Below are 25,535 nucleotides of genomic sequence, written 5' to 3' on the forward strand. Positions count from 1 at the left end.
TTTCCTCCAAGTCTTTGACACAGCTGTTCACCATCTCAAATCTCCTCCAAACTAAACTCTACTCCAATCCCCCCCCTCTCCTTACAAACTACCAGTTTTTCCTCTTTGGAGTTTCCTTATGTATCCATCTTGTCCACCCCATGCATCATCTAATGCCCACCCCCCCCCTTTCAAACACAATCCTCCTCACACCCGTTTGCCAAAGTCTCCCTCTATCCTGCCCTTCGACTCTGCTGTTAGTGTTTGTCTCTGTCTCTGTCTCTGTCTCTGTCTCTGTCTCTGTCTCTGTCTCTGTCTCTGTCTCTGTCTCTGTCTCTGTCTCTGTCTCTGTCTCTGTCTCTGTCTCTGTCTCTGTCTCTCCACTGTTCATTTTGCATCTTTATCCTTGTTCGTGTCCTATTTTTGTCTGTTACGTCCTGATCTATTCAGTGTACTACCTCTTTAACAATCATTGACTATCTGTACAAAAAAAGTAGGTGGTAGATTTTGCCATATGGTCCTTTTGGAGAGAGAGTGAGTGAGAGACTTGTGAAGACTAAGACGCATTCTAATTGCTTGACCAGCTTGTGATCAATTCAGTCTGAAGAGTGGAAGAAGCTGCTGCCTGCCAATCTGAATGATGGATGGAGTCATCATCAAATACATCAAGGTGATTTCTCAGTCAGAGAGACCATTAATGAAGATCAGGAATAGGACTGGGCCCAGAACACTACCTTGGGGAATTCCAGTGTTGACAGGGAGAGGAGATGAAAGGATTGTTGAGAGCCACATGCTGGCTCTGAGAATAGATAAATTCAGTAAGACTTGTGGAGTTGGCTTGGATGCCATGGGCAGAGTCTGGTATCCTGCCTTTCTCTCCAAACTGTTTTGAAAGCTTGTGATCTGTCTCGAGAGACTGTCCTGATCTGATTATTGGAAGCAAGCTAATAGGTCTGTCATTAACGTCGTCAGTTTTTGCACATTTTCATATGGTATGATGATTACTGATTTCAAAGCAAGAGGGCAGATTACCTCTGCTAAATGATTGTGAAAAGAGCAGAGAGGGAATGTGCAAGAGCAGCATGTTGGAGTACACACATAATTTCAATGAAACTTGACAACCTTCATCACCTTTGATGTACCAAAGTTTGTTCACGGCATTAAAACTTCAGGCCCTAAGGGGGTCTGCAGGGGGTTTGAGTGACTGATGCTCCTGATCCAGGTGAGCTTCAGGACAGATGGTGTTATTTTTCCATTGGTGAGGAATATGAAAACCAAAGCTAAAACACAATGTGTAAAAATTAAACCGAGTCCCTGAATCACGCATGATAAAACTGCAAAAAGGGAGGCAAACCTCAAGCATTCAACAAAAGCGTGAAAAATGGTTTCAGGGGCATCGCAAATGGGGCACAATTCCGAATTATCGCAACATACGTGATGGGACAGAACATTGCAAGGTAAGATGTAGTGTGCCAGCCACCAGTATAAATCCCCAGCATGCTTGACAATGGGTTCCTTGTACATCACATGGCATTTGATTATTGTGGAATGGCTAGCTTGAAGTGGTGCTCTCCAATGAGCTTCGAGGTGTTGGGGCGTGTACACACTGTTGGACCCCGACATTCGTGGGGAATATGTTCCTCAAAAATGCCGCAAATGCTGGGACATTGTTTCAATGGGGAAAAGGGGGGTTAGGTTTCCAGTGGTTCGTGATGCGTAAGAAAATAAAAAATCCCGTGAAAAAACCGTGAATACGTGAAGCACAGGGCGGCAAATGTTGAAGCAGGTCACATTTTATGAACTGCAAATACTTGGGGTCCGCAAATAGCGGAACCGTGAATGTTGGGGTCCGACAGTATACAGACAGTCCTCACATAAGGGTTCCATTCCTGGGACTTTTACGCAAGTTGAATTTCATTGAGTAATATCTGAAGAAAAATAAAAGATTAGGTAATGAATTGAACATTTGCGTGAATAGTACTAACATAGTAGGGGAAAAAGGAATGCCAAAAGGCAGAGGTGCATGTAAAACCTCTGAAGGAGAAGGGCATGGAAAGATTGAGAGATTCGAAGCTTTGTAGTACAGTCAAAATGTCGGATGACCGCCCACAAATTGCAACAAAAGCAAACTCAACAGATTTTGATTCCTGGATATGTCCTCAGTGACAGAAAAAAAAAGTCCTAAGGGATCCTCCGGGGGAGGTGGGGGAAGTCCTGAAATCATGGAAATCCAATATGGCCACCACCCGGCTTCAGGGAAAATGAGAAAATTGTAAAAATTGATATTGTGACGTCCACAGGACTTGAACAGTCCCACCAACGTATAATGAGCCGAAACGATGGAGGCGGTTTATTTATTTATAACGCAAAGATGGCGGTTCTAATCCCTCTACCGCAAACGGGACGAGGAAGGTGGCACGAGTCGCTTTTCACTGAGTTGATAACGTTTATTTCTCTAACCAGAAATAACAAGACTCGGCAAGAAGAGGGACCCGGGGCGATTCGACGGGATGGTGGTGTGGGTTCGGGCGTGGGGAAAACACAGACAATTCCAATGAATATACAAATCTCAAACCCTCTAAGGCGCCAGGTACACACACACACACACACACACACACACACACACACACACACACACACACACACACACACACACACACACACACACACACACACACACACAGTAGCTGGTCCTGGTGGTCAGGCTGGCCCGTGGTGTGGACGCAACAGTCCCTGGATTGGCGTTGGACGAGCTGGCCTTGCTCTCGTCAGGGGGGCAGGAGAAACCGTGGTGCTGTCGACCTCCTGGTCTTGGCCCAAGTCCGCTCACAGCCGCCAGGGAACCAGTTCTGGCGCCAAATTGCGAGCAGGAGAGGGAGGCAGGTCCGCCCGTCGTTCGACCCCGTACTCCGAGCCAGCAGAACCCCAGAGCCAACCGAGGTGAGGCACGAGGCTCAGCAAGGCTACAAGACACGATGAAACCAGGATCGAAAACAGCCCAACAAAAAGCACGCTCCCAGCACAACAACCTCCACCAGAACAGTTTTTCTGACCCGATCTTCTTCCTCTTCACCTTTTCCCCGAACAGAGCCTTTTTATCCTCCCGTCCTCGTCACTTCCAATCGAGCCGTTTTATTGGCCCTGCGTTGTCGCCTTCCGCCAATCGTGATCACGGGGCGGAGCCATCCGCAGCACTGTCCTGTGACGTCACGGCAAGCCTCCAGAGAATACTAAAAGGGGTTTACGCAGACACTCTTACCCTATCCCGTATCGCTATCTAATTACTTAACAATTATAATTTCCCCCTTGAAGAAATGGACATTTACTAGACAACTTATCACCACTGAATTGCGACTTATTACATCGAGATCCTGGTACACTCTAACAGCATGGCATACCTAATTAAACATCCTAATTACCCTTTGAATGCAGACCCCACCTCAAACGTAACACTGCCCCCTCCTCTGGTACCGCAGCTCCTGCAAGGTATATCACAGGCGCTACCGTACCAGCCTTAACACTTACTGACTCACACCTAATTAACCTAACAAAATAAAGTAGGAGGGGCAATGGGCAGCGAGTCGCAGCGAACTTATCTATCCTGCTTCATGTACTACCCCCCCTATGGCCTTATCCTCGCCTAAACAATAATTTTTTTTATTTTATCACTTGAGAGCACTGAGCGAAGTTTCACTCCATCCTCTGGATCATCGCTCTTGCCCAACACTCTTCCAGTGATCTGGGGAGGGGAAACAAAAGGTTCCACAAAAACACAACACTTGTACTTTCCTACTCTAAGCCTTAACGACACTATTCATGGAATATTTACACTTGACAGCGTCCCCCAGTGGATGCTAATAGACCCAGCGTTACCTGGGGAGCCAATTTTCAAATTTACTTGCCCCAAAATTATTCGGACATCATGCCCTTGCTGCACATGTCAAGTTGTGCGGGATCGAGTGGGACTCGCACATCTTCACAACACTCACATCATGGTCATCATCACATTTCTAGGTCATGGTCCCCATTTTCATGATGCAGGCTGGATCCCGTCATGGCCGTGGGGTGGGTTACCACAAGATGATGGGGGCATCTCAGGTGCAACCATGCCCACAGGTAGGCTTTAGTCCAACCCGGACGTTTCTCCACCCCGCTCCCTTTGATTCCCACCCCCCTGGTAGCCATCAGCTCTAACCCCGTACAACACACTGGAAGGGGTCTCACTGGCTCCTCTGGCCTTCCTGGGTCGCCAAGGTCCTACCCGCCTTGGTCGCCCAACCAGACCCTCTCCCAGTTGCCTCCAGACACTGTCACCATTAGCCACCAGGGGTGAATCTCCTTGAAGGGGTGGTCGCAATTCCCGCTCACCGTGAGCTTCAGCAATCCCTGTGGACAAGCACATCATCCCCACCCCATCGGCCTTACATGTGACACCTGCATTTCTAACACTTCACCGACCATGACCTTCCCTGTTACCACACCATGTCCAATAAAAAATCAATGTGTGCACCATACATTTCACTTCTTAACTTGAAACAACTCACACAGCACTTCTCACCCGATCCACGCACCAGCCATTGGACAGCCACTCGTGCCCGCTTTGTTACCAATTACCCACTGTCCCGATTGTCACTCTAAAACCCAGCAGAACTGACAAACCCATGCCAATTTTCCCACAATTCACTTTTTTCACCAAAGGAGGCACTTCGCCACAATCTCAGCAGCCGAGCATGGCCCAATATGCTCAGCCCAATCTAGTCTCCCCGACCCCCGACGGTGATCTCCGGACCCGACGTATGAAAGGGCATCTCGGATAGACCTGGCGGTTCAGCAGGAGGATTCATCTCCTGAAGCATTTGGGTAATGCCAATTTCTCCCAGCCCCCCTCCCTTATCCTGAATCTCCGCCTGTCGGATCGTCACCGATGGCCTCTCGGGCACCCGACCCGGCCGACTCCACGGGGCCAGCCTGGCCGCGCACTCGGCCGCTCGGTGCACGGTGGGTGGATCCTGAAGCTCCACCAGCGCTCGGACCTCAGGGTCCGGAAGAGCAGCTAAAAATTTCTCAAGTGCCAGTCTGTCCCATGCCTCCACTGTAAGGTCCCGATACACGATCCTGACTGATTGGTAAATGTCCTGTGCCAGCTCCTGCACTGTCTCGCCCGGCTTTAATCTGCGGTGCTGGTGCTGGAGCTGGGCCCGCACCAGATCACAGTTCGCTGCGAAACCAAACCGACGGCTCAACGCCTCGCAAATGTGGGAGCTGGTCAACATCCCTCCGCGATCACGTTTAACACATCTGCGGCTGGTCCCCGCAACGTTGCCACCAAATTCCCTGTACGTTCCTGCTCATTCCACCCGTTTAGTTGGGAAATACACTCAAATTGCGTCAGAAAAGCTTCAAGGCTCCCTGACCTGTCAAACTTTACCAGCGGGATCACTTTTACGGTGGCCCGCTTCTCAGTTTCTCCCTTGTCCGAATCCAGCCCAGGGATCAAACACCATTGTGGCTGTGTATCCAATTTCAGAGCCCACTGTGGCCAAAGTTGTTTTGTGGTGAGAGTCTCATGGGTCAATTTTGCCTCCTGTTCCAAACGTTGAATGGACCGATTCACCTCTTCCCGCAGGATCTTCTGGGCCCGCACAACCTCCTCCAAGGCTCCGTCGCGAGTTTGTAGCTGCTCCTCAACCAACCCGGACTCTCTACTTCTAAAAGACGACTCTACCAGGCCTTTATCCAAGACTTCATCTTGGCTCATAATTTTATCTTGTTCGTCCAAACGAGCCTCCAATCCTTTTACCTCCTCCGCCAAATTCATCCCTTGCTTCCTCAGCTCTCCCCACTCTTCTACTTGCAGCTGCATACGAGCATCCACACAGGCACGATGACATTCCAGGCTTTCATCCACTTTATCAACCCGAATGTTCGTTGCATCAATTTTATCTACCAATTTCTTCCGCATATTTTCCCCCTCCAATGTAATTTCTATCTTTGTTTCCTCCAATCTATCCTCGAATTTACTTTGTATTTCCCCCAATTGAACATCCACACACTCCTGCATCTCAGTTTTCATTTTCTCCATGTTTTCCCCCAATTCATCCCTCATTAAATCAATCCATGCACCCACCTGTTCCCCCATTACCCCCAATTGATCTGTCATTTCTGCCCTCTGTCACGAATTGATTTGCCATTTCTGCCGTCATTTCTGCCCTCTGTGCCATCATTTCTGCCCTCTGTGTCACGAATTGATTTGCCATTTCTGCCGTCATTTCTGCCCTCTGTGCCATCATTTCTGCCCTCTGTGTCACGAATTGATTTGCCATTTCTGCCCTCTGTGCCATCATTTCTGCCCTCTGTGTCACAAATTAATTTGCTATTTGTACTGTCATGTCTGCTATTAAACGTTCCAACATTGTCTGGATCATCATCGCACCGGTTTCCAGCGCTGCCGGCCCCGTTACGGGCGATGAAGCACGGTCCACGCTTGGAATGGGGGAGGTTTCAATCCTACCCCCGTCTCTCCCTTCTTCCCCCGACTCGCTGCCAGACACGTGGCCTTCCTCCTCAAACATCTGCAATCCGCCATGGTGCAGAAGTCCCGTTTGCCGCCAATTCATTTTAATTTGAAAAATCCCGCCAAAATTTTCCCGCGCTCGTGCGCTTTTCTGTCGTAATTTTATATTCCAATTTGTGGCGAGATTTTAATCCTGGTGTATAATTTAGAGGGGTTCGAACATCCCACTCCTGACACCAATGTGACATCCACGGGACTTGAACAGTCCCGCCAACGTAGAATGAGCCGAAACTATGGAGGCGGTTTATTTATTTATAACCCAAAGATGGCGGTTGTAATCGCTCTACCGCAAACGGGACGAGGAAGGTGGCACGAGTCGCTTTTCACTGAGTTGATAACGTTTATTTCTCTAACCAGAAATAACAAGACTCGGCAAGAAGAGGGAAGCGATTCGACAGGATGGTGGTGTGGGTTCGGGCGTGGGGAAAACAGACAATTCCAATGAATATACAAATCTCAAACCCTCTAAGGCGCCAGGTACAGACACACAGACACACAGACACACAGACACACAGACACACAGACACACAGACACACAGACACACAGACACACAGACACACAGACACACAGACACACAGACACACACAGACACACACAGACACACACAGACACACACAGACACACACAGACACACACAGACACACACAGACACACACAGACACACACAGACACACACAGACACACACAGACACACACAGACACACACAGACACACACAGACACACACAGACACACACAGACACACACAGACACACACAGACACACACAGACACACACAGACACACACAGACACACACAGACACACAACGTAGCTGGTCCTGGTGGTCAGGCTGGCCCGTGGTGTGGACGCAACAGTCCCTGGATTGGCATTGGACGAGCTGGCCTTGCTCTCGTCAGGGGGGCAGGAGAAACCGTGGTGCTGTCGACCTCCTGGTCTTGGCCCAAGTCCGCAAACAGCCGCCAGGGAACCAGTTCTGGCGCCAAATTGCGAGCAGGAGAGGGAGGCAGGTCCGCCCGCCGTTAGACCCCGTACTCCGAGCCAGCAGAACCCCAGAGCCAACTGAGGTGAGGCACGAGGCTCAGCAAGGCTACAAGACACGATGAAACCAGGATCGAAAACAGCCCAAAAAAAGCACGCTCCCAGCACAACAACCTCCACCAGAACAGTTTTTCTGTCCCGATATTCTTCTTCTTCACCTTTCCCCCAAACAGAGCCTTTTTATCCTCCCATCCTCGTCACTTCCAATCGAGCCGTTTTATTGGCCCTGCGCCGTCGCCTTCCGCCAATCATGATCACGGGGCGGAGCCATCCGCAGCACTGTCCTGTGACGTCACGGCAAGCCTCCAGAGAATACTAAAAGGGGTTTACGCAGACACATTTACCCTATCCCGTATCGCTATCTAATTACGTGACAATTATCATTTCCCCCTTGAAGAAATGGACATTTACTAGACAACTTATCACCACTGAATTGCTACTTATTACATCGAGATCCTGGTACACTCGAACAGCATGGCATACCTAATTAAACATCCTAATTACCCTTTGAATGCATACCCCCCCTCAAACGTAACAATATTTTAATATGTAAATATTTGTTTTTCTGCAACCTAATTGTAACTAGTTATGGTCAGTATATTGATATACAAGAATAATTATAAAAAAGTGAAATGTATTGAGGGTAAAATAAAAAATTATAGCTTTTTTGTCCAAAAATGTCAATTTTTTTTGTCCGGAAAAAAAATATATATATATATTTACCTGATACTGATTTTGGCTCCTGGACAAAAAAAAAGAAACGTTGAAGACACAAGATGAAATCAAGTCTATAGATGGCAATACAATATAATTATGTAAATCATTGAAACATGACAAAATTCACAATTCCACTCAGGGTAATCACATCTGCCTGACGAAGGTGTTGAAATGAAAATTCGCATTAAACTCAGAAACTACATCCATTATAAACTTACTATACATGTTGAGAAAATTCAAGCGTATTAAAGTTAGAACTCGACAATGTCGTCATCATCCTAATCATTGTCACATGGAGTGTTTGTGCAGCCAGACCCCCTGCAGTTTCCACAAGCTGGAGTGCACTCAATGTTGTGCTTCTTGCATGTGCATCTCATGGTGCTACATTCAGCCTGGCAGTTGCACCTAATGACATGTAACATCTTTTCAGGAGCTGGAGCTATTGATGTCTGAAGTGGCACAAAACCCTCGTCGCACTTCTGCCAACCCCAGTCTGTCGGAAGAAGTTCATCTGCACATCCCTTTCATTCTTGGACTTGCAGATACACGTGCAGGCTGTGATACTTTGCTGCTTCTGATGTTGGTGGTAATGTCTGTGGTTGCATGTGAGAGTTGCTCAGGGTGCATGTGAGAGTTGCTCAGAGAGTTGTGTCCAGGGTGTCAGTTGACTTTCCGTTGTAGATTATCACCGATGTTTTTTTTCTCCTGCATCTGCCACATCACATACCGAAGCTGGATATGTATCACAAACCTTGGCCTGTCACGGAATGTGTTGTTTGCTTTGAACTTTTTGAGGGAAGCTCCCTTTCCAATCCCATGAAGACGAGATGTCATGTCGCACCCAAGAACTGCATGTAGAAATAGTATGTGCTTGCATATGTTGGTACCAATCATTTTGTTTGTAGCCTTGATGTTCCAGATGCGAGGCTTCTACGTGTTCTTCTTTGGCTCGGGACAAAGGAAGAGTTCATGGGATTCTAAGCTTGCATGGTAGCATAGGAGGACGAGGAGGTCTGTGTCATCACCAACTAACACAGTGTTGGTGACAGTAGCAGACAGAGACTGCATGGCCTTCAGTATAATCAGGCGATCAGCATCCCCTGAGGCATGGTGTGTCTCACAGTTCTTCTGAAGCTCTTCACTCAACATAAAAATGAATTGCTGTTTATTCTGCCTATTGGCAAGAAACTGTTCTTTCTTCATTGTGAGACGCATGTCAGCTGTAAATGTCACAGTTGTGCCGGCATTCCCTTTAGACCATCTCTGGTGTGTCATGTCCTTCGTGTTGGTACTCTCATAACCATCAAACACGACTATGGCATCTCCGTACTTCTTCGTTACATAATCAGTGTACTGGTGGCATATGTCTCTGTATGTAGATCCACGAGATCATGGAATGCGTTGAACAAGTGCACCGCCATCCAAAACGTACTGTTGCCCATCATTGGGGATATCGGCTGGGACATCGGATCCAAGAAGATCCCAGATGGCATTAGCAAAGACTGGCTTGTGTGCTTCTCGGAGCTGAAGAGAGGAATCTGAGGGCTGGTGGATAGCTGCACAGTTCTGCTGTCTGTGCAACAGTGATCAGTCTCTGGTAGAGGAGTTGTCGGTCAACCTGGACTTGCTCTCCAGCAATCTTGACAGATGACTTCATGCCGAGGGTGACAACTTGGTCTTTCCTCTTAAATGTGTACTCGGCAGGTGTTTTCCCATCCATAGATTTCAATATTTTGGCTCCTACAGCATGTGCTGTATCGACGTTGACGGTGGGGTGTGCATGAACTCCAGTGGCAATGTTCCTCAGACGTGGATCACTACTGAACGGATTCCGTTCCTGTAAATACTGAAGAGCTGATAGTGTGTCCTTCCAGTCACGAGATTGTCTTGCCTTGGTCATGTCCTTCTTCTGCTCTCCAGTATTGTAGTTCACACCTGTGAGCTCCTGCATTGCCTGGTTTATTTGTGCACAGGCAGGCATTGATAGTAGCCATACCAGCCGTTGTTGCTCTGTCATTCCTCGCCCTCGTGTGAGCACCGCGCTGGTCTTCAAACTTCTCATCAGAACTTGTTCGATGATCAGGTCAGATGAAAGACCTGCCCACAGGCGATCACTTCGTCGAACCACATGGAACCTCTCATCAAAACGTTGTTGGACATTGGGATGTTGAGTTTTGATGTTGGACATCTGCTGCAGATACACCCTCGCAGATTTGGCATACAGGTTGTGGCCCGAGGCTGCCAGGTAAGGCAGCATTTCCTGGATGGCCTGTAGATGTAGTTCCCAGTTCCCAGTGCGCTCTGTCCAGATGTATTTGCGTAGAATGTCGAGCATGTCCATATACTGAACCCAGAGCACTGAAGTTCTAGAAGATATCTTTGCAGACTCGGCATGCTTCTGAAGGTGGTCTTTGATTCGTTTCAAGACGTCAGACTTGCACACTTCTTCCACAGACTTGGGTTGGCAGAAGTGTGATGAGGGTTTTGTGCCACTTCAGACATCAATAGCTCCAGCTCCTGAAAAGATGTTGCGTGTCATTAGGTGCAACTGCCAGGCTGAATGTAGCACCATGAGATGCACATGCAAGAAGCACAACATTGAGTGCACTCCAGCTTGTGGAAACTGCAGGGGCTCTGGCTGCACAAACACTCCATGTGACAATGATGAGGATGATGACGACATTGTCGAGTTCTAACTTTAATGTGCTTGATTTTTCTCAACATGTATAGTAAGTTTATAATGGATGTAGTTTCTGAGTTTAATGCGAATTTTCATTTTCATTTCGAAACCTTCGTCAGGCAGATGTGATTGCCCCGAGTGGAATTGTGAATTTTGTCATGTTTCAATGATTTACATAATTATATTGTATTGCCATCTATAGACTTGATTTCATCTTGTCTTCAACGTTTGTTTTTTTTTTTTGTCCAGGTGCCAAAATCAATATCAGGTAAATATATAATTTTTTGGACAAAAGCTATAATTTTTTTATTTTACCCTCAATACATTTCACTTTTTTTATAATTATTCCTGTCTATCAATATACTGACCCTAACTAGAAACAATTAGAATGCAGAAAAACATATATTTACATATTAAAATATCAATCTTTGCAATTTTCTTATTTTCCCTGAAGCCGGGTGGTGGCCATATTGGATTTCCATGATTTCAGGACTTCCCCCCCGGAGGATCCCTTAGGACTTTTTTTCTGTCACTGAGGACATATCCAGGAATCAAAATCTGTTGAGTTTGCTATTGTGGGAGGTTGACCAAAAATTTCTGCTAAAATGCCTGTACTATTGGAGCTTGAGAGGGTTTCAGACTGTTTGGGGCCCGGTTTATTTATTTATTTTTGAATTATTTATTATTCACATAATCATGACTCATCTCTTCCTCTCCTATTGTCCTTCCATCTCTCATCTTTCACTTCACTTTGCTCGCTCGTTTTCCTTCTTTCACTCTCCATCTCACTTTGCCGATTCATGTCTCGTTGGACCACACCATTCGTCTTCACCATTCATTCTTTCCTGCAACTTTCCTCTCCATCCTTTCGCTCTCTTCCTTATTTCTTTGCTTTCTGCCCTTGCACACCTTTGATTTCACGTTTCCATGTCACTGGAGACTCATTCAATACATGCTGCTCGTGGCATCACTGCCACACAGGGAAAGATCGGTGCCATGGCTGTGTGAGGAGTAGGAGGGGAATGAGTGCTGAGGGTCTCGGTTTCAGTCAGGACGTGGGAGCCAGAGTAAATATGTGTAAGGTGTGCACGGGGTCCGTCCTGACCCCCTGGACACGCGACAACAAGTAGTGCCAAACTGTGCCCTCTGAAAAGCATCCTAAAGACAAAGAATTGAAATATCTCCATTTTTATTATATTTTAATGGGCACTTGCGTAAAGTCGAGTTTACACAAGTCGTCCTTGCGAATCCAATGATCGTAACAATGTACAGGCAGTCCTCGGGTTTAGCATCAGTGTCCCGATCCAAATCCAGATGAACCAATGTTACGATTGACTGGGGGTGGATTTGAGGTCAAATCCTGAACTGGCGCCATCACCAATTTAGCTCGGATCGTCGAAAGAGACCACACGCCATCTGCTGGGAAAGCCAAGTTCATCTTTACTTCCGTTTTTGGCATGGAGATTGCTCTAATGAGAATCTGACTCTTTCTCCGGATCACCCTATGAACAGGATGGAAGCCTGAGTGGTGGCTTGAGTGATCCGGCAGGAGTTCTGTAAAGCCTCCTCTCAGGTAATGACAATTTCCCACTGTCGTGCTTTGTAACCACGCTGGGATGATGAACCACAAACCAGCCGATTCAAGTTAATTTGAGCAATCAGATTTAATAAATAGGAAAGGGGAGGTTAGGGGAGACAAAAACATGTGTCCATAACAATTACAGAATCTATGTACAGTACTGTACCATACCAATCAAATACAGATCATACAGTAATGACTTCCACCATGCCCACAATAACGCATTTGGTTTAACCATCTACCTTATCATTCATACTCGACAAACATCATGACACCCTGGGGAAATTCACAAACAGATTATCGGGCTTATCTGCAAACTCAGAGGTGGAGCTTGGCAGTGTCTGGAGTTCCAGTGCCTGCAAGAGACGACTGCTCGTTCTGCACGTCGATCAAGGAAGGAACCAGAAAAGCAACTTGTTCGGCAAGGTGCATCGCAGTAGCCCTCTCTGCAACAAGTTTGGCGCATCCAGCAGCACTGAGATGAACACAAAACGCCTCTCTTTGGACTCGAATGGGGAAATTTGATCCGTCGACGGGTGTTCTCCAGCTGCTCTTTATCTGCTGGTCTCCAGCGCTTTTTATCTGTCAAACATTAGCGCTTTATCTCCTTTTGACGATCTTGAGCGCTTTCTCTCTGTCTGCCGATGTTGATATCCATTGCAGCGTGTGATCGACTATCTCCTCTCGTGTGCCTTAACGGCTTTTTTTTTTATTTCCACTGCGGAGATGCTAATTGCCAGCTTTAGCAGTCTCCGGACCGTCGTGTATGACTATGACTGAAGGATTGAACGTCGTGTCCAGACATACCCTGGACACGTTGTAATCTTCAAACACAAATACGTACCATACTCCTATGCTGCACATTTAATAAGGAAACTCAAAGGGCACTCAGTGGAGCGTATACCTCCGCCCCGTAATGCCTGATCCACGAGAACATATCTGGCCCAATACATTTATGAAATATCATGCTATATATCGTTTTTGGCCCAATCTCTCAATGTTGAAGAATCACTTAAAAAATTCTAGGAGTTGGATCCGGATCTGGATCTTCACCATTATCGAATGAATTCATCATGGTCACACCCAACGTGTCCGCCAAGTTTCGTCTGAATCTGTCCGCAACCTTTTTAGATCCTGTACAAAAATTACCAGACCAACAAACAGACAAAGGGGTGAAAACATAACCTCCTTTCCCTTCGGTGGCAGAGGTAATGACTGCACTGCATTACTCCCTTTAGTGTGTGTGTGTGTGTGTGTGTGTGTGTGTGTGTGTGTGTGTGTGTGTGTGTGTGTGTGTGTGTGTGTGTGTGTGTGTGTGTGTGTGTGTGTGAGATATGATACGAGAAGTTTCATCATGGGCAACCCAAACTTCATACTGTGCTGCCTTTCATTGTAGATTCTATGTATATGTACATACATAGTGTTACGGCTGTAGAAATTCGCAATACACCATAAAGGGTCCTTAGATCAGTTATGACGCTAAGTTTATGTGCAGATAGTTCCCCACCGTTGTTTAAAGGGAATTCCTGTGATTCATCGGGCTGCGCCGCTTTGAGATAGCCGTTTTTCTTTTCTGTCGTTATTTTGAACCAACCACGATCGCATCAACCACAACCGAACCACCACCACCAACGTCGCTCTCAAAACCGCTTCCGAATGGCAGAACAAAAAGCACTTGTGGAGCCTGTGGGTTTTTTTCCCACCTGTTTCTCTGAGGAGTGTGACTGAGACAGGGGGAGGGCAGCTCGCCGCCGATTGGTGGATGAACAGCGTGAGGCGGTCGGGGTGAGGGAACGCCCCTTTTCGGGACCCTTCTCGAAGGAAGGTGGAGCCGAAAACAGGGAGGAGTGAAGGGCGGAGCCCCGTGCTCTATAAGGCGGACCGCACGCGGGGCTCGCTCTCTTTGTCTGGGTCATCGACGTCATCTCTCTCTGGTCCTGAAGCCCCTTCTGCCCTTCAGTCTTTTCTCGTTTGGTCGTGGGTCATGAAACCCAGCAGCAACACCGGAGAGAGCTCGCTGACCACGCCAGGGGCCCGAGGTCAGGCGCGGCTACGCAAGGCCGTGGGGAGTCGACGTCGCGACCTGCCCACCGTCTCGCCACGAGGGCGCGGTTAAGACCCTTCGGTCTCACGGGACCCGTTCCGTCCTCCAGGTCCCGTGCCATAAAGGTTTACGAACCCCGTCTACCTCCCTGCCTATGGGGATGGTTTTTCTTTGTTTTTGTATGCATGCTGTGGCGCCGTGTCCTGCCAAGTAGAAACTGTGTAAGTGACTGTGATTGTAAATAATAATCGTAGTCGGTGGTATTGCTTTTGCCTTCTATTCGTCGTTTGTATATTGCATGACTGCCTTGCTTGTGTTGTGTGTGCAATATGTGCTTTAAATAAATGTCCTTGTGTGAAATGTATCCCGTTCGTCGTCGTCTTCCCTTTTGAAAGTGCCATCTTGCATCGTGGAATGAGTAGTGGGGTTTGAACACCCGGGTAGAGAAGAGAATCTGAACCGTCGAGGTTGGCGATAACACCGCTCGGTTATCCCTGTAGTACGGAACGAACCGCTTAAGTGGTTCGTGTCCTGAGCCGACCTGCGGCGTGGTGCAACTCCTCGGTAGGTTACCCGCTCGGGTATTTAGGTATATCGACATTCGGCGAGTCACCCTATTTCGCGCGGGTAGAATGCGGACTGGGTTGTGGTGAGGTTAAACCCCCACCCATGACTGGCTCCTGGCGGTAGTTCCAGGAGGGTCACAACTGAATTGTCCGTCCGGTGGGCGACGCGGTTGCCATTGGAGTTACGCGGCCAATTGCACGCCAGTCGGGCCAGAATTCGTAACGATATATAAATTCCATTGAATGTGAAACTCCAAAGTGATCATGTGATCTCACCAGATCTGGCTCAAATACAATTGAACTTGTAATATAATTTTGTCCCCAGGTCAGGAAGTCACATTTCTTATGGCTCCTGTTCATCCAAAGACTGTTCCTACCTTTTGATCAGGAGGGTTTCCTGAAAATATTTTCATTCGGTGATGGGAAAATTTTGAGAGAAACTTCCAAAACGAGACTCTGAGAAGATTGTGCGGTGTTCAGAGAACTTCCAAAATATAGAAGGTTTATTGTTTCAAGGAAGAACCATCTTTAGCTTGACTGTATTATATTTATTAACATAATACTGTAAGTGCAACATTTGTTACCAGTCGACAGAATGTGAGTGGAGGACGATCTAAATAATGATGAAAATACATGAGCTGAGACTATAGAATACAGGAAACATGATTGTAATTGAATTTTCAAAGATTTTTTTTAAACATTGCAGTGAACTTTGTTTTAAGGGATTTGTGAAGTGATGGGTGAAAACTTTTATTCTTGGTTCACTTTGACCTATTTCTAATGATGGTTTATTTATTTATTTATTTTGCTGATCCCAGCTGTTCGGAGTATTCCTAACTTCACTATTCCTAAATGGCAATTTTTAAAAACGTTTTTTTTTTTTTTCAGTTACCGGATACAGTGGAATAAAGTGAAGGCTTTTCATTGCCCTGAAATGGAAGAATTTATTGTGAGTAAACATTAATGGTGTTATGGTTTGCAGAGAAAAGGCATTGGATGTTTAAATCTTTGGTTGTTTGCTTTTGTGTTCTCTTGGCAGGTGACCACGATGTTTTCATTCCCCGATATGAAGAGTGGTTGGATAAACACCTTGGAATTATTAGCTGAAAGAAGGCCAATTCGTACTTCTAATTTTTTTTTTTTTCATGTAGATTAAAAAAATTTATTTCAGCAGTATGGAATCGAAATGGCAGAGTGCAAACATCGTGGAACTCTAATGGCTATCCTTTCATTTCCTCCCCCAGAGGAGGATGAGATGCCCAAGGGCAGCCTCCAGAACCCAGTTTTGTTTGTATACATAAATGACAGCTCTAATGCCATAAAATAACCTCTTAAGATGATTCTACATTATGCTCTACCTCCCTTTTGGATGATACTTGCAGCAACTGTCCACCCCCACCCTGTGCTCTTTTGAACCTCTCCATTCCCCTCTCCTTCTCCACCCATTCCACTTGTAGCTGGAGGAGCAATGTATTCTTTCAGTATTCCCTCTTCATGACCCCTACTCCATTGTTCCTCTTTTTTAAAAAAAACATAATATTAATAAATAATCCTGTTTCTGGCATGTACTGCCTGAGATGCAACAATCCCACTCTTCCCTCCAGGACTTCAAGATTGTAGTACACAGCATTCTCACATGATCTTCCACCCATACCTGTGATTATAACCACATTCACCATATCCACACTCACCCAGCTTGTGCTCTTGCAGCTTGTCACTTGCAAAATTCGAAGATTTTTCAAGTATGTTGGTCAGTCGAGTCTGTCTGTCTGTCTTTATAGCCTGCAGGTCACAATTTTAAACCGATCTTCGCGACACTTCACCACATGGTAGAGTTTGTCATTTTGAAGAAGCCTTTTGTTTTTTGAGGTCAAAAGGTCAACTTGGGTGGGATTTCTAAAATCCTCATTTTTTTCATCCAATTGACTTGAAATTGGAAGACCATTGATATTTCACGCCATTGAATTATTTATGATGTCAACATAGGCCAAAGATAAACAACTTTGAGATTTCTAAAATCTTCAGTTTTCATCAGATTGACTTGAAATTTGAACAGGATTTGCATATCTGGTCACTGAATTCAACCACCAATTATTTTTGAGGTCAAATTTGTTTTATGGATTTTGTATCCTGCTCTGCATGACGTCGTCGTCTTGTTTGTATGTTATTGTTTTCCCACAACTCCACTGTCTGTCTGGTCCCCTTCTATCATCTGGCTTCTTTTTCTTCCACCAGCCTATATTTTGTTGACAAAAACAAAAGTTCTAAATGCTTCCATGCTTTTGAGAGTGTGAGCCAATGACTTGTCTGGCTATTTCTTGAGCTCTTTAACTGGCACCATTTTACATGACTGCAAAGGAATTTATTCTAATTCTGGTTCCACCAATCAGCAACTTTGTTGGTGGTGTTTACATTTTTGTGATGTGTTAATAAGTTTCAATATTCTGAGCTTTTGCATCATCCTTCAGATGTACAATAACATTGATATTGGTAAGTGCCTGCACCACCACCTCAGAATATGTAGAGGAGGGTACTGATGTGAAGGAGTTTCACAATGTAGTCTCGCACTCGTTCCAAAAATGGTTGTATATATGGATTCTCAGTGCAGAGAGATGAAAGCGGACCTCAGGATTGGGGTGGCGATGATTCACGGCACGAATAAAGACAGCGCTCCATGAACACTGAAGTGGATGAAGCACGGGGTAGCGAGTGATCGAGGAATGGAGCAAAATAGAAAGGAAGGGTTGAAGGGAAAAATAATATGATAGAGCTACTTGGATGCAAGTATGTAGGGAGATTGATCATTTTATATTGTGATTTTAAAAAGGTTTAAATTGATGGAGTAACAAGTGCAGGTGAGAGGAAATTTCCTGGATAAGTGAATTTAAAAAAAAATTAAAATAAATACGGGACCTTTTGAAATGACGTATGAATGAATGCTAAGGAGGCTTTTCACAAAGCGTTGAGGGGTATGTCGTTTTCACTTGCTTCCACTAACTGGGGCACTTTTAAACTGCTGTCTCCCTTCTTCTGTTTTTCTTCTCCTCATTCAGGAGGTGGCCACAAACTATGATCATGATGTGAAGCTGTTCATAGCATTGGTGAACAACTTTTACAAACAAGGTGATTTGTCTTTACAGCAAATAAAGTGTACGAGACAAGATAACGACTTTTTACCTCTGCCACCGAAGGTGAAGGAGGTTACATTTTCACCCCTGTCTGTCTGTCTTTCTGTTTGTTTGTATGCAGGATATCTCAAAAAGTTATTGACGGATCCGGATGAAATTTTTTGGACAGGTTGGGTATGTGACAAGGACGAACTGATTCGATTTTGGTGAATATCCATATCCAGATACTAGAATTTTTAAAGTGATCCTTCACCTTTGAGAGATAGGGCGAAACCGATATATAGCACAATATCTCAAAAAATTGTGGACAGATTCGGACAAAACTTGGGAGGACAGGTGAGGTGTGTGACAAGTACGAACTGATTAGATTTTGGTGAAGATCCAAATCTGGATCCGGATCTGATAATTTTTAAAGTGATTATTCACGATTGAGAGATAGGGCTAAACCGATATATACAAAGACATGACAGAAGTAAATAGGCACCACAAATGTATTCATTTAATCTGTTTAAAGCAAGTTTTACTCAATGATTTGTCCTAATATTCAACTATTTATTTGCAGAAACGAGTTCCTGAGTCTTGCAAGACAATTAACTATGCCTTGAACCCAGGGAGCACAAGACTTTTCCGATTTTCAAAGAGGACTAATTGTTGGCCATTTGGAAGGTGGAGTTTGCCAGCATTAGATAGTTCAGAACCTTGGCATTCTGCTTTATACAGTCAATCGTGTGATTGTGCGATTCACCAGCGAAGGCAAGGCATCCACAGCTTCCCGTTCTGGTCGATCTGGGCCCTCAGGAAGGTGTCTTCGAGCTGTCAAGCGGTCCATTAAGAAAACTCTCTGTTGCAAGGCAGCAGATGTTACAGTGGAGGTCCAAGTTCGCTCAAGAACTGCCGTGCAGTACCTTCATCAACTGGGCTAAGATGAGAGAACAGCTCGGAGAAAACCTCTTCTTAGACCAGCCAACATTCAAAGGAGAAAGAGGTGGCTGACGAAATGGCCAACAGACCCTTTGAGTTTTAGCAAACTAATTTTTTTTCAGATGAGTCCCCATTTGCTCAATTTTCTGACAGTGGACGTGTATAGGTCTGGAGACTTTCCAGTCAAGAGTTTGTTTTTTTTAAAACTGATTGCAGCCAACTGTCAAACACGGTGGTTTTTCATTGACTGGGGAGTAATCTGGAGCACTGTTTGGTCAGAACTTGTGGAGTGTGTTGGCAACATCACTGCTACGACACATTTCTATCCTTGAGGATGGACTTCTCCCTGTCTTCTCCACTGGTCATATGATCAAAAACACTGTTCATGGAAGATGGAGCTCCATGCCCCACGATGAAAAAGACCAAAGAATGGCAGGACAGAAATGGGATCAAGCGACTTCCATGGCCAAGTCAGTCTCGTGACATGAATCCCATTGAACACCTTTAGGCCATATTGGATCGAGCTGTGTGGAAAAAGTCCAGGAAACCAACATCACGGGAAGAATTGCTCAACATTTTGTGTGAAGCCCTCTGTCTTCCAAGATATCCTCTTGAAAGCAAAACTACATGCTTGTTAAATTTCATTCTTGAAGTTGCCTCAAAAATGTCAAGAATTAAGTCCAGTATCACCATCACCATCACCATCCCCGTCATCATGTACTGTACTCTATGCAGATCATTGATGCTGCTGAATCGGTGACTAAGCTACAATCGTAGTCGGGTCACCACTCCAACTCAGGACATCAGGGCTGGAATTTTGTAGTGTGTTTGGGGTGCTGTCAATAGCTTGCCTCATCTTCGTGAAGGACACCATTGGATCTTTAACGTCCACAACTAATGCCGTCAGATGGGACCCCCAGTTTAACATCCATATGAGGGATGGCGCACTTATCGATTAATTGCTCTGCTTACTAAACCCTGGGGTGACAGTTTATATCTGTCGTGATTCAAACCCAGGCTAGACTGCTTTTAGGTGAGTGTGCATATCTCAAGGTGCATATCTCATATCATCCTGCCAGCCAAAGTAAGGAGACTTTTTATCCCCGCCGCGTGGGGGAAGGGGGATATTGTCACCCGGGTCGTCCGTCCGGCTGGCTGGGCGTCAACATTTATAGCTGTGTGTGATAGCTCATAAACTGTTCACCATATCGATTTGAAATTTGGGTCACACATGTACCACCTGAAAAGGAAGAACCCTATTGATTTTGGGCGTGGCCGGATCCAAGATGGCCGACTGGGGCGGCCATCTTGAAAAAATGTTTTTTGTAATAAATGGAAAAATGCTTATCTGATTTCAATTATTTTTCAAAGCTGGGGGATTCCCCATCTCTGATGGTATATTTAATTTTTTTATGTTGTTGTCTTTTCAGTTTGGGATAACAAGATGACTTTCCTGGAGTACTGTGCTTCTGCAAAGAGTAAGTGAAAGTATGAGATTATGAGGGTACCAAGCCTTGCAGGCTGGTACCCTGTTGATTTTCTTCTGTTTCTTGTGATTGTATGGGGGATTGTATGTGAAAAAGGGAGGGGGAATAATAATAAAAAAAACCCAGTAGGGTAGAGAAAGACTATCTTTTGCTGATTGACCACTCATTTTTCAAAGAGCCTGGATTGATAATCCTGCAATGATTCAGTGATTTTTGCCAGGATCAGGAACAGGACCTCCGCACCCTCCCCCCCACGACCCCCCAACTTCAACTTGAGACAATAAGCCTTTTTCCTGGTGCATTGTCAGCAATAATCTGGTCCATTTTTCATTTCTTTCCAATGTTTGCACTCTGCTACAAAAGATGGCGGCCCGAGCCTCATCCTCGAGGAAGCAAAAAATGTTGCCCTTTGTATCAGTACACATGTCAAGTACTCCCCATGGGAATAAGTGTTAACGATGTCATCGGTTCCTTCATGAAGATGTCATCATTGGATCCAATCGGCATGCAAATTATTGAGGGTGATCTTCGGATTAATTGTTTGGGAGAATTTAATTGATGACGTCATCAGTCCTGTGGTTTGGCAGCCATATTGGATTGAAAATAAAAACCTTTCAAAATCTTCTTCAGAACGGCTAACTACATCCATCCAAGACTTCATGCACATGATTGACTTGCCTTGGAGAATAAAGGGTGTAAATTTTAACCTCATAAGGTCACATTGTCTGGCAGCCATATATATATATATATATATATATATATATATATATATATATATATATATATATATATATATATATATATATATATATATATATATATATATATATTTTTTTTGAAGAATAAACTTTAAAAACCTTCTCTAGAACAGCTTGATCGATCGAGGGGAAATGTCACACATGTTCTACGAGACTTGTGTTACTAGGGTGTTCACAAAAACAAAGGTCACTTGTCTGGCAACCAAATTGGATTGAACGAAAATCTTTGAACGTCGATAAAATATTATCTTGAACCGCTTCATTGATCGACGTGAAACTTTACAAGTATGATCTGGTATTCACGGGGAATGTATGTTTAAAATCTTACAAGACGTACTGTTTTATTTATTTGAAGAATAAACCTTACAATTTTATCTTCTCCAGAATGGCTTTCTAGATCGATGTGAAACTTCACACACATGATCGAGTCTTTGGCAATATAGTTTGATAATTTAAACATCTTTGGTCACATGGTCTGGCAGCCAAATAAATAAATAAAAAATCATTTTGAATCTATTTTAGAAAAATTTAAATTAAATTTTTTGAAATCCAATTCTGAATTCAGTTATATAAAAAGGACGTCGGGGGCCACGTGCTCAAATTTGGGTGGCTTGGCACCTTGCCATAATTGCCCGCAGTTATAAAGTGACATGGCCAGTTATGAGGGTACCAAGCCTCCAAGGCTTTCAGTTGGAGGTACCAAGCCTCCAAAAACCTATTGTTTTTCTTCTGTTTATTATTATTATTTTAAATTTTATTTCACCGGTGATTTTCGGGGCTTTTTTGCTTTAAAATTCATTTTCTCGGGAATCGTAAGTCCGATCGACATTAAATTTTCACCATAGTATGTATCTTTATTGGTAGCATACTTGATAATTATGACGTCAAAGGTCATGTGGTATGGGCGCCATGTTTGAAAAACCGAAAAACTTTGGACCTCTGTATCCCGTGCAATTGTAAAAAATTGAAACTCGGCACATGTTAAGAACTCCCCATATGGAACATGAGCGAATTTGTTTTTTTTGTTTTTTTTTCATGACGTCATCGGTGAAGTGGTATCCCGGTGAAAATTCGACAGGTAGAACGCTGGATCGGAAAAATTTGAAATTTCTTGAGCATCATCATCATCTCATCTACGCAACAATTCATCAAAGAAAAAAAATTATGACATCATCCGTGACTTTGTTTGGCAGCCATATTGTTTTGAATAAAATTTTAAAAATCATCTTCTTCAGAATAGCTGGACAGATTGAGGCGAAACTTTACACACACATTCCCCATGTCATCCTTTTACAAGTTTGTTAATTTCTTATTGATAGGTCATGGTTTGGTGGCTATATTGAGTTTACCCTAAAACCTACAAACATCCCTAGAACGGCTGGTCAGATCAAAGGGAAATTCAAGACAAACAAAAAAAAATATTCTCCTTGGGTAGTGGATAGAAGTTTTTTAATGAATAATTGATAGGTCACATGGTTTGGCAGCTATATTAGATTGAAGAAAAATATTAAATAATGTTTTCTCTGGAACGACTTACCCTATCGAAGCGAAACTTTGCAACTATCATCTAATCCCATGGCTGCATCAACAGTAAAAATTATGATCTCACAAGTCACATGGTTTGGTGGCCATCTTGGATAGAAAAACGCACCTTGTCCGATCAACACGAAACTTAACAAGCGTGATCCCCTACCCCATTATTGGGAGAATTTCAATTTATGATGTCATAGGTCACATGCTACAGCAGCCATATTTGATTGAAAATTAAACAATTAAAAAGTCGTCTTCTCTGAAACGGATAAACAGATCGAGACGAAACTTTACAGGTATGACCGCCTATTCAAGACGAACAAAAAGTTCTCACCTCCTTTTTGATGTAGGTCACGTGGTTTGGCAGCCATATTGGATTGAAGGACAAATATTAAATAATGTTTACTCTGGAACTGCTGCATCAATCAATGTGAATCTTCATAGTTATGTAGCATTCATATGGAATGCATGTTTTAAATTTCAACCTGATCGTTCACAACGTCTGGCAGCCAGAATTATTTAATTATTTGAATCTGAGAACTTTTATAAAATAAATTTTTTTTTGCATAAGGCTCACTTGGCTGCGCCTGCATGCGTTTGAGGGTACATGAGTAGCAATTCAATTGATACCGATGATGGCCCCAGGAAAATGGTCAACTGTGTACATAATAAATCAATGGAACATGGTCTGTTTCTCAGTGCATTACTTGTGAATCCAGCATTATAGAGAAACATGTGGGGCCTCATTAGACTTAGGGGAATCCCACTGATGGTACCCACATTTATTACTTCGTGTTCAGGTTATTTCAACACCAATTCAATTGATACCGACAATCCCCCTTGGAAAGAGGCATAACTGCATATGCAATAAATAGATTGAACACTTTGTGTGACTCTGTACGTAATTCGTCACGTGTTGTGTCGAAGCTGGACGTCTTGGTACTCTGTCATCACTGCCAGCAGTTATAAAGTGGCAGTTGTAATTATTATTATTATTATTATTATTATTATTATCTCCACCACCAAAGGTGGTTGGAGGTTGTTTTCACGTCTCTGTCTGTCTTTGTTTGTTTGGCTGTTTGTGAACAAAATATCTCAGTTGTGGACAGATTCGATTAAAAATTGGTGGAGTACTTGGGTATCTGACACCGAAATGAATAGATTTTGGTGCAGATCCGGATTTGAGAATTTTTTTCGTGATTCTTCAGCATTGAGTAATTGGGCTAAAACGATATCTAGCACGATATCTCAAATCGATGTGGACGGATTCGGACGGAACTTTGTGGATGACATCATTCGGTGACGAGAACAAGCCGATTAAATTTTAGTTCAGGTCGGAATCCAAATCCGGCCTATCGGTGGGATACAAAACTTAAACTAATCAGGGGAGTGAGGGGGAGTGCGGAGTGGTGGGGCGGAGGGGTGTGGGAGCTTGGAAGGGGGGAGCTCAGAGGGGTAGGGGGGGGGGAGAGGATGCCTTGCCAAATGTCGCTGTACCCTCTGATGGGGAGTGGGGTAGGGGGTGTGGTGGAGGAGGATTGGGGTGTGTGGAGGGGGGAGCAGTGGAGGAGGGTTGGAGAGTGTGAAGGGGAGGGGTTTGGGAGGAGGTATGTGTAAGGGGAAAGGGAGGGAAGAGACAACGTGAGTTGAAGGGAAGGGTGATAAAATGCGCCCAAACAGCAGCATTTTCTTTTTAACCACCAGGTTCTATATAAAACCGGGCAGGAGCATTTGAAACCCATGCTATCTACCTGGCAAAGGCCTGCCTGCATGCATGTATGCTTGTACATGTGGCGCCCTTTGCACCCCTCCGGTTGGCTTACTCCGAATCTAATTTGTGCATGCTGCACTATGTGGAAGCAGTTTTAAATTCAAAACTAAGCTGTTGGTCCTTAACAGTCCCCTTAACAGAGGGGGAGGGGTGGGGAGCAGGGGTAGTAATGAGGGCTGGGAGAGAGAGAAAAAAGTCTGAAGAGAGAAAGGATGGGTCAGGATTCAAACCCAGGCTAGACAGCGTGGAGCGAGCGTGCATACCTCTCAGCTATCCTGCCATGATGTGACGATTTATTGTTTTGTAACAACTGAAAACATTTTTTTACTCGTTATAATCGACTAATTTATTTTTGCCTTCCTTACTCCAGAGATGTCCCCATGGAGAACCGTGCTGCGGTATTACTATCGGAGCTTGATGAGTGCTCGCAAAGTGGCTTAACCACTCGAGCAAGCACTTCATTTAAACGGTTGAAGAAACTTATAAAAACAAAAAGTTAAATTTTTTTTATGTGTGCCAAATGAAAGATCGTAAAAAAAAAAAAGGCTATATGTGGTGTAAAATACAATTGTGCATTTTCAGCGAGCCAGCCATCACCCAACGCACCTCATGACAATGTTTGGCCATATGCAGGCGAGTGGGCCCTGAACTTTGTTCAAGTCGATCGATATATTCAGGAACAGTGCGAATATTGTATAGTGCTCGCCAAGTGGCTTAAGCACTCCAATAAAATGGTTAAGGAACGGCTCTCTTGGCAAATGA

At 44.6% G+C, this 25,535-nt stretch overlaps 1 protein-coding gene across 2 annotated transcripts in view; it reads left to right on the top strand.

Annotated features, from left to right (window-relative positions):
• The window catches only part of PWWP3A (PWWP domain containing 3A, DNA repair factor), a 50,870-nt gene that overhangs the window by 13,395 nt on the left and 11,940 nt on the right, over positions 1–25,535 (top strand). For both annotated transcript variants that reach the window (XM_085895656.1, XM_085895657.1), the window contains exons 6-8: positions 16,067–16,127; positions 18,232–18,301; positions 20,658–20,705. In XM_085895656.1, the coding sequence (XP_085751782.1) occupies positions 16,067–16,127; positions 18,232–18,301; positions 20,658–20,705 (179 nt within the window). The remainder of the gene's footprint in view (positions 1–16,066; positions 16,128–18,231; positions 18,302–20,657; positions 20,706–25,535) is intronic.

Source organism: Eptatretus burgeri, chromosome 9 (assembly GCF_056783735.1).
Source record: "Eptatretus burgeri isolate ZD-2024b chromosome 9, Ebu_testis_v1, whole genome shotgun sequence".
Classification (NCBI taxonomy): Eukaryota; Metazoa; Chordata; class Myxini; order Myxiniformes; family Myxinidae; genus Eptatretus; species Eptatretus burgeri.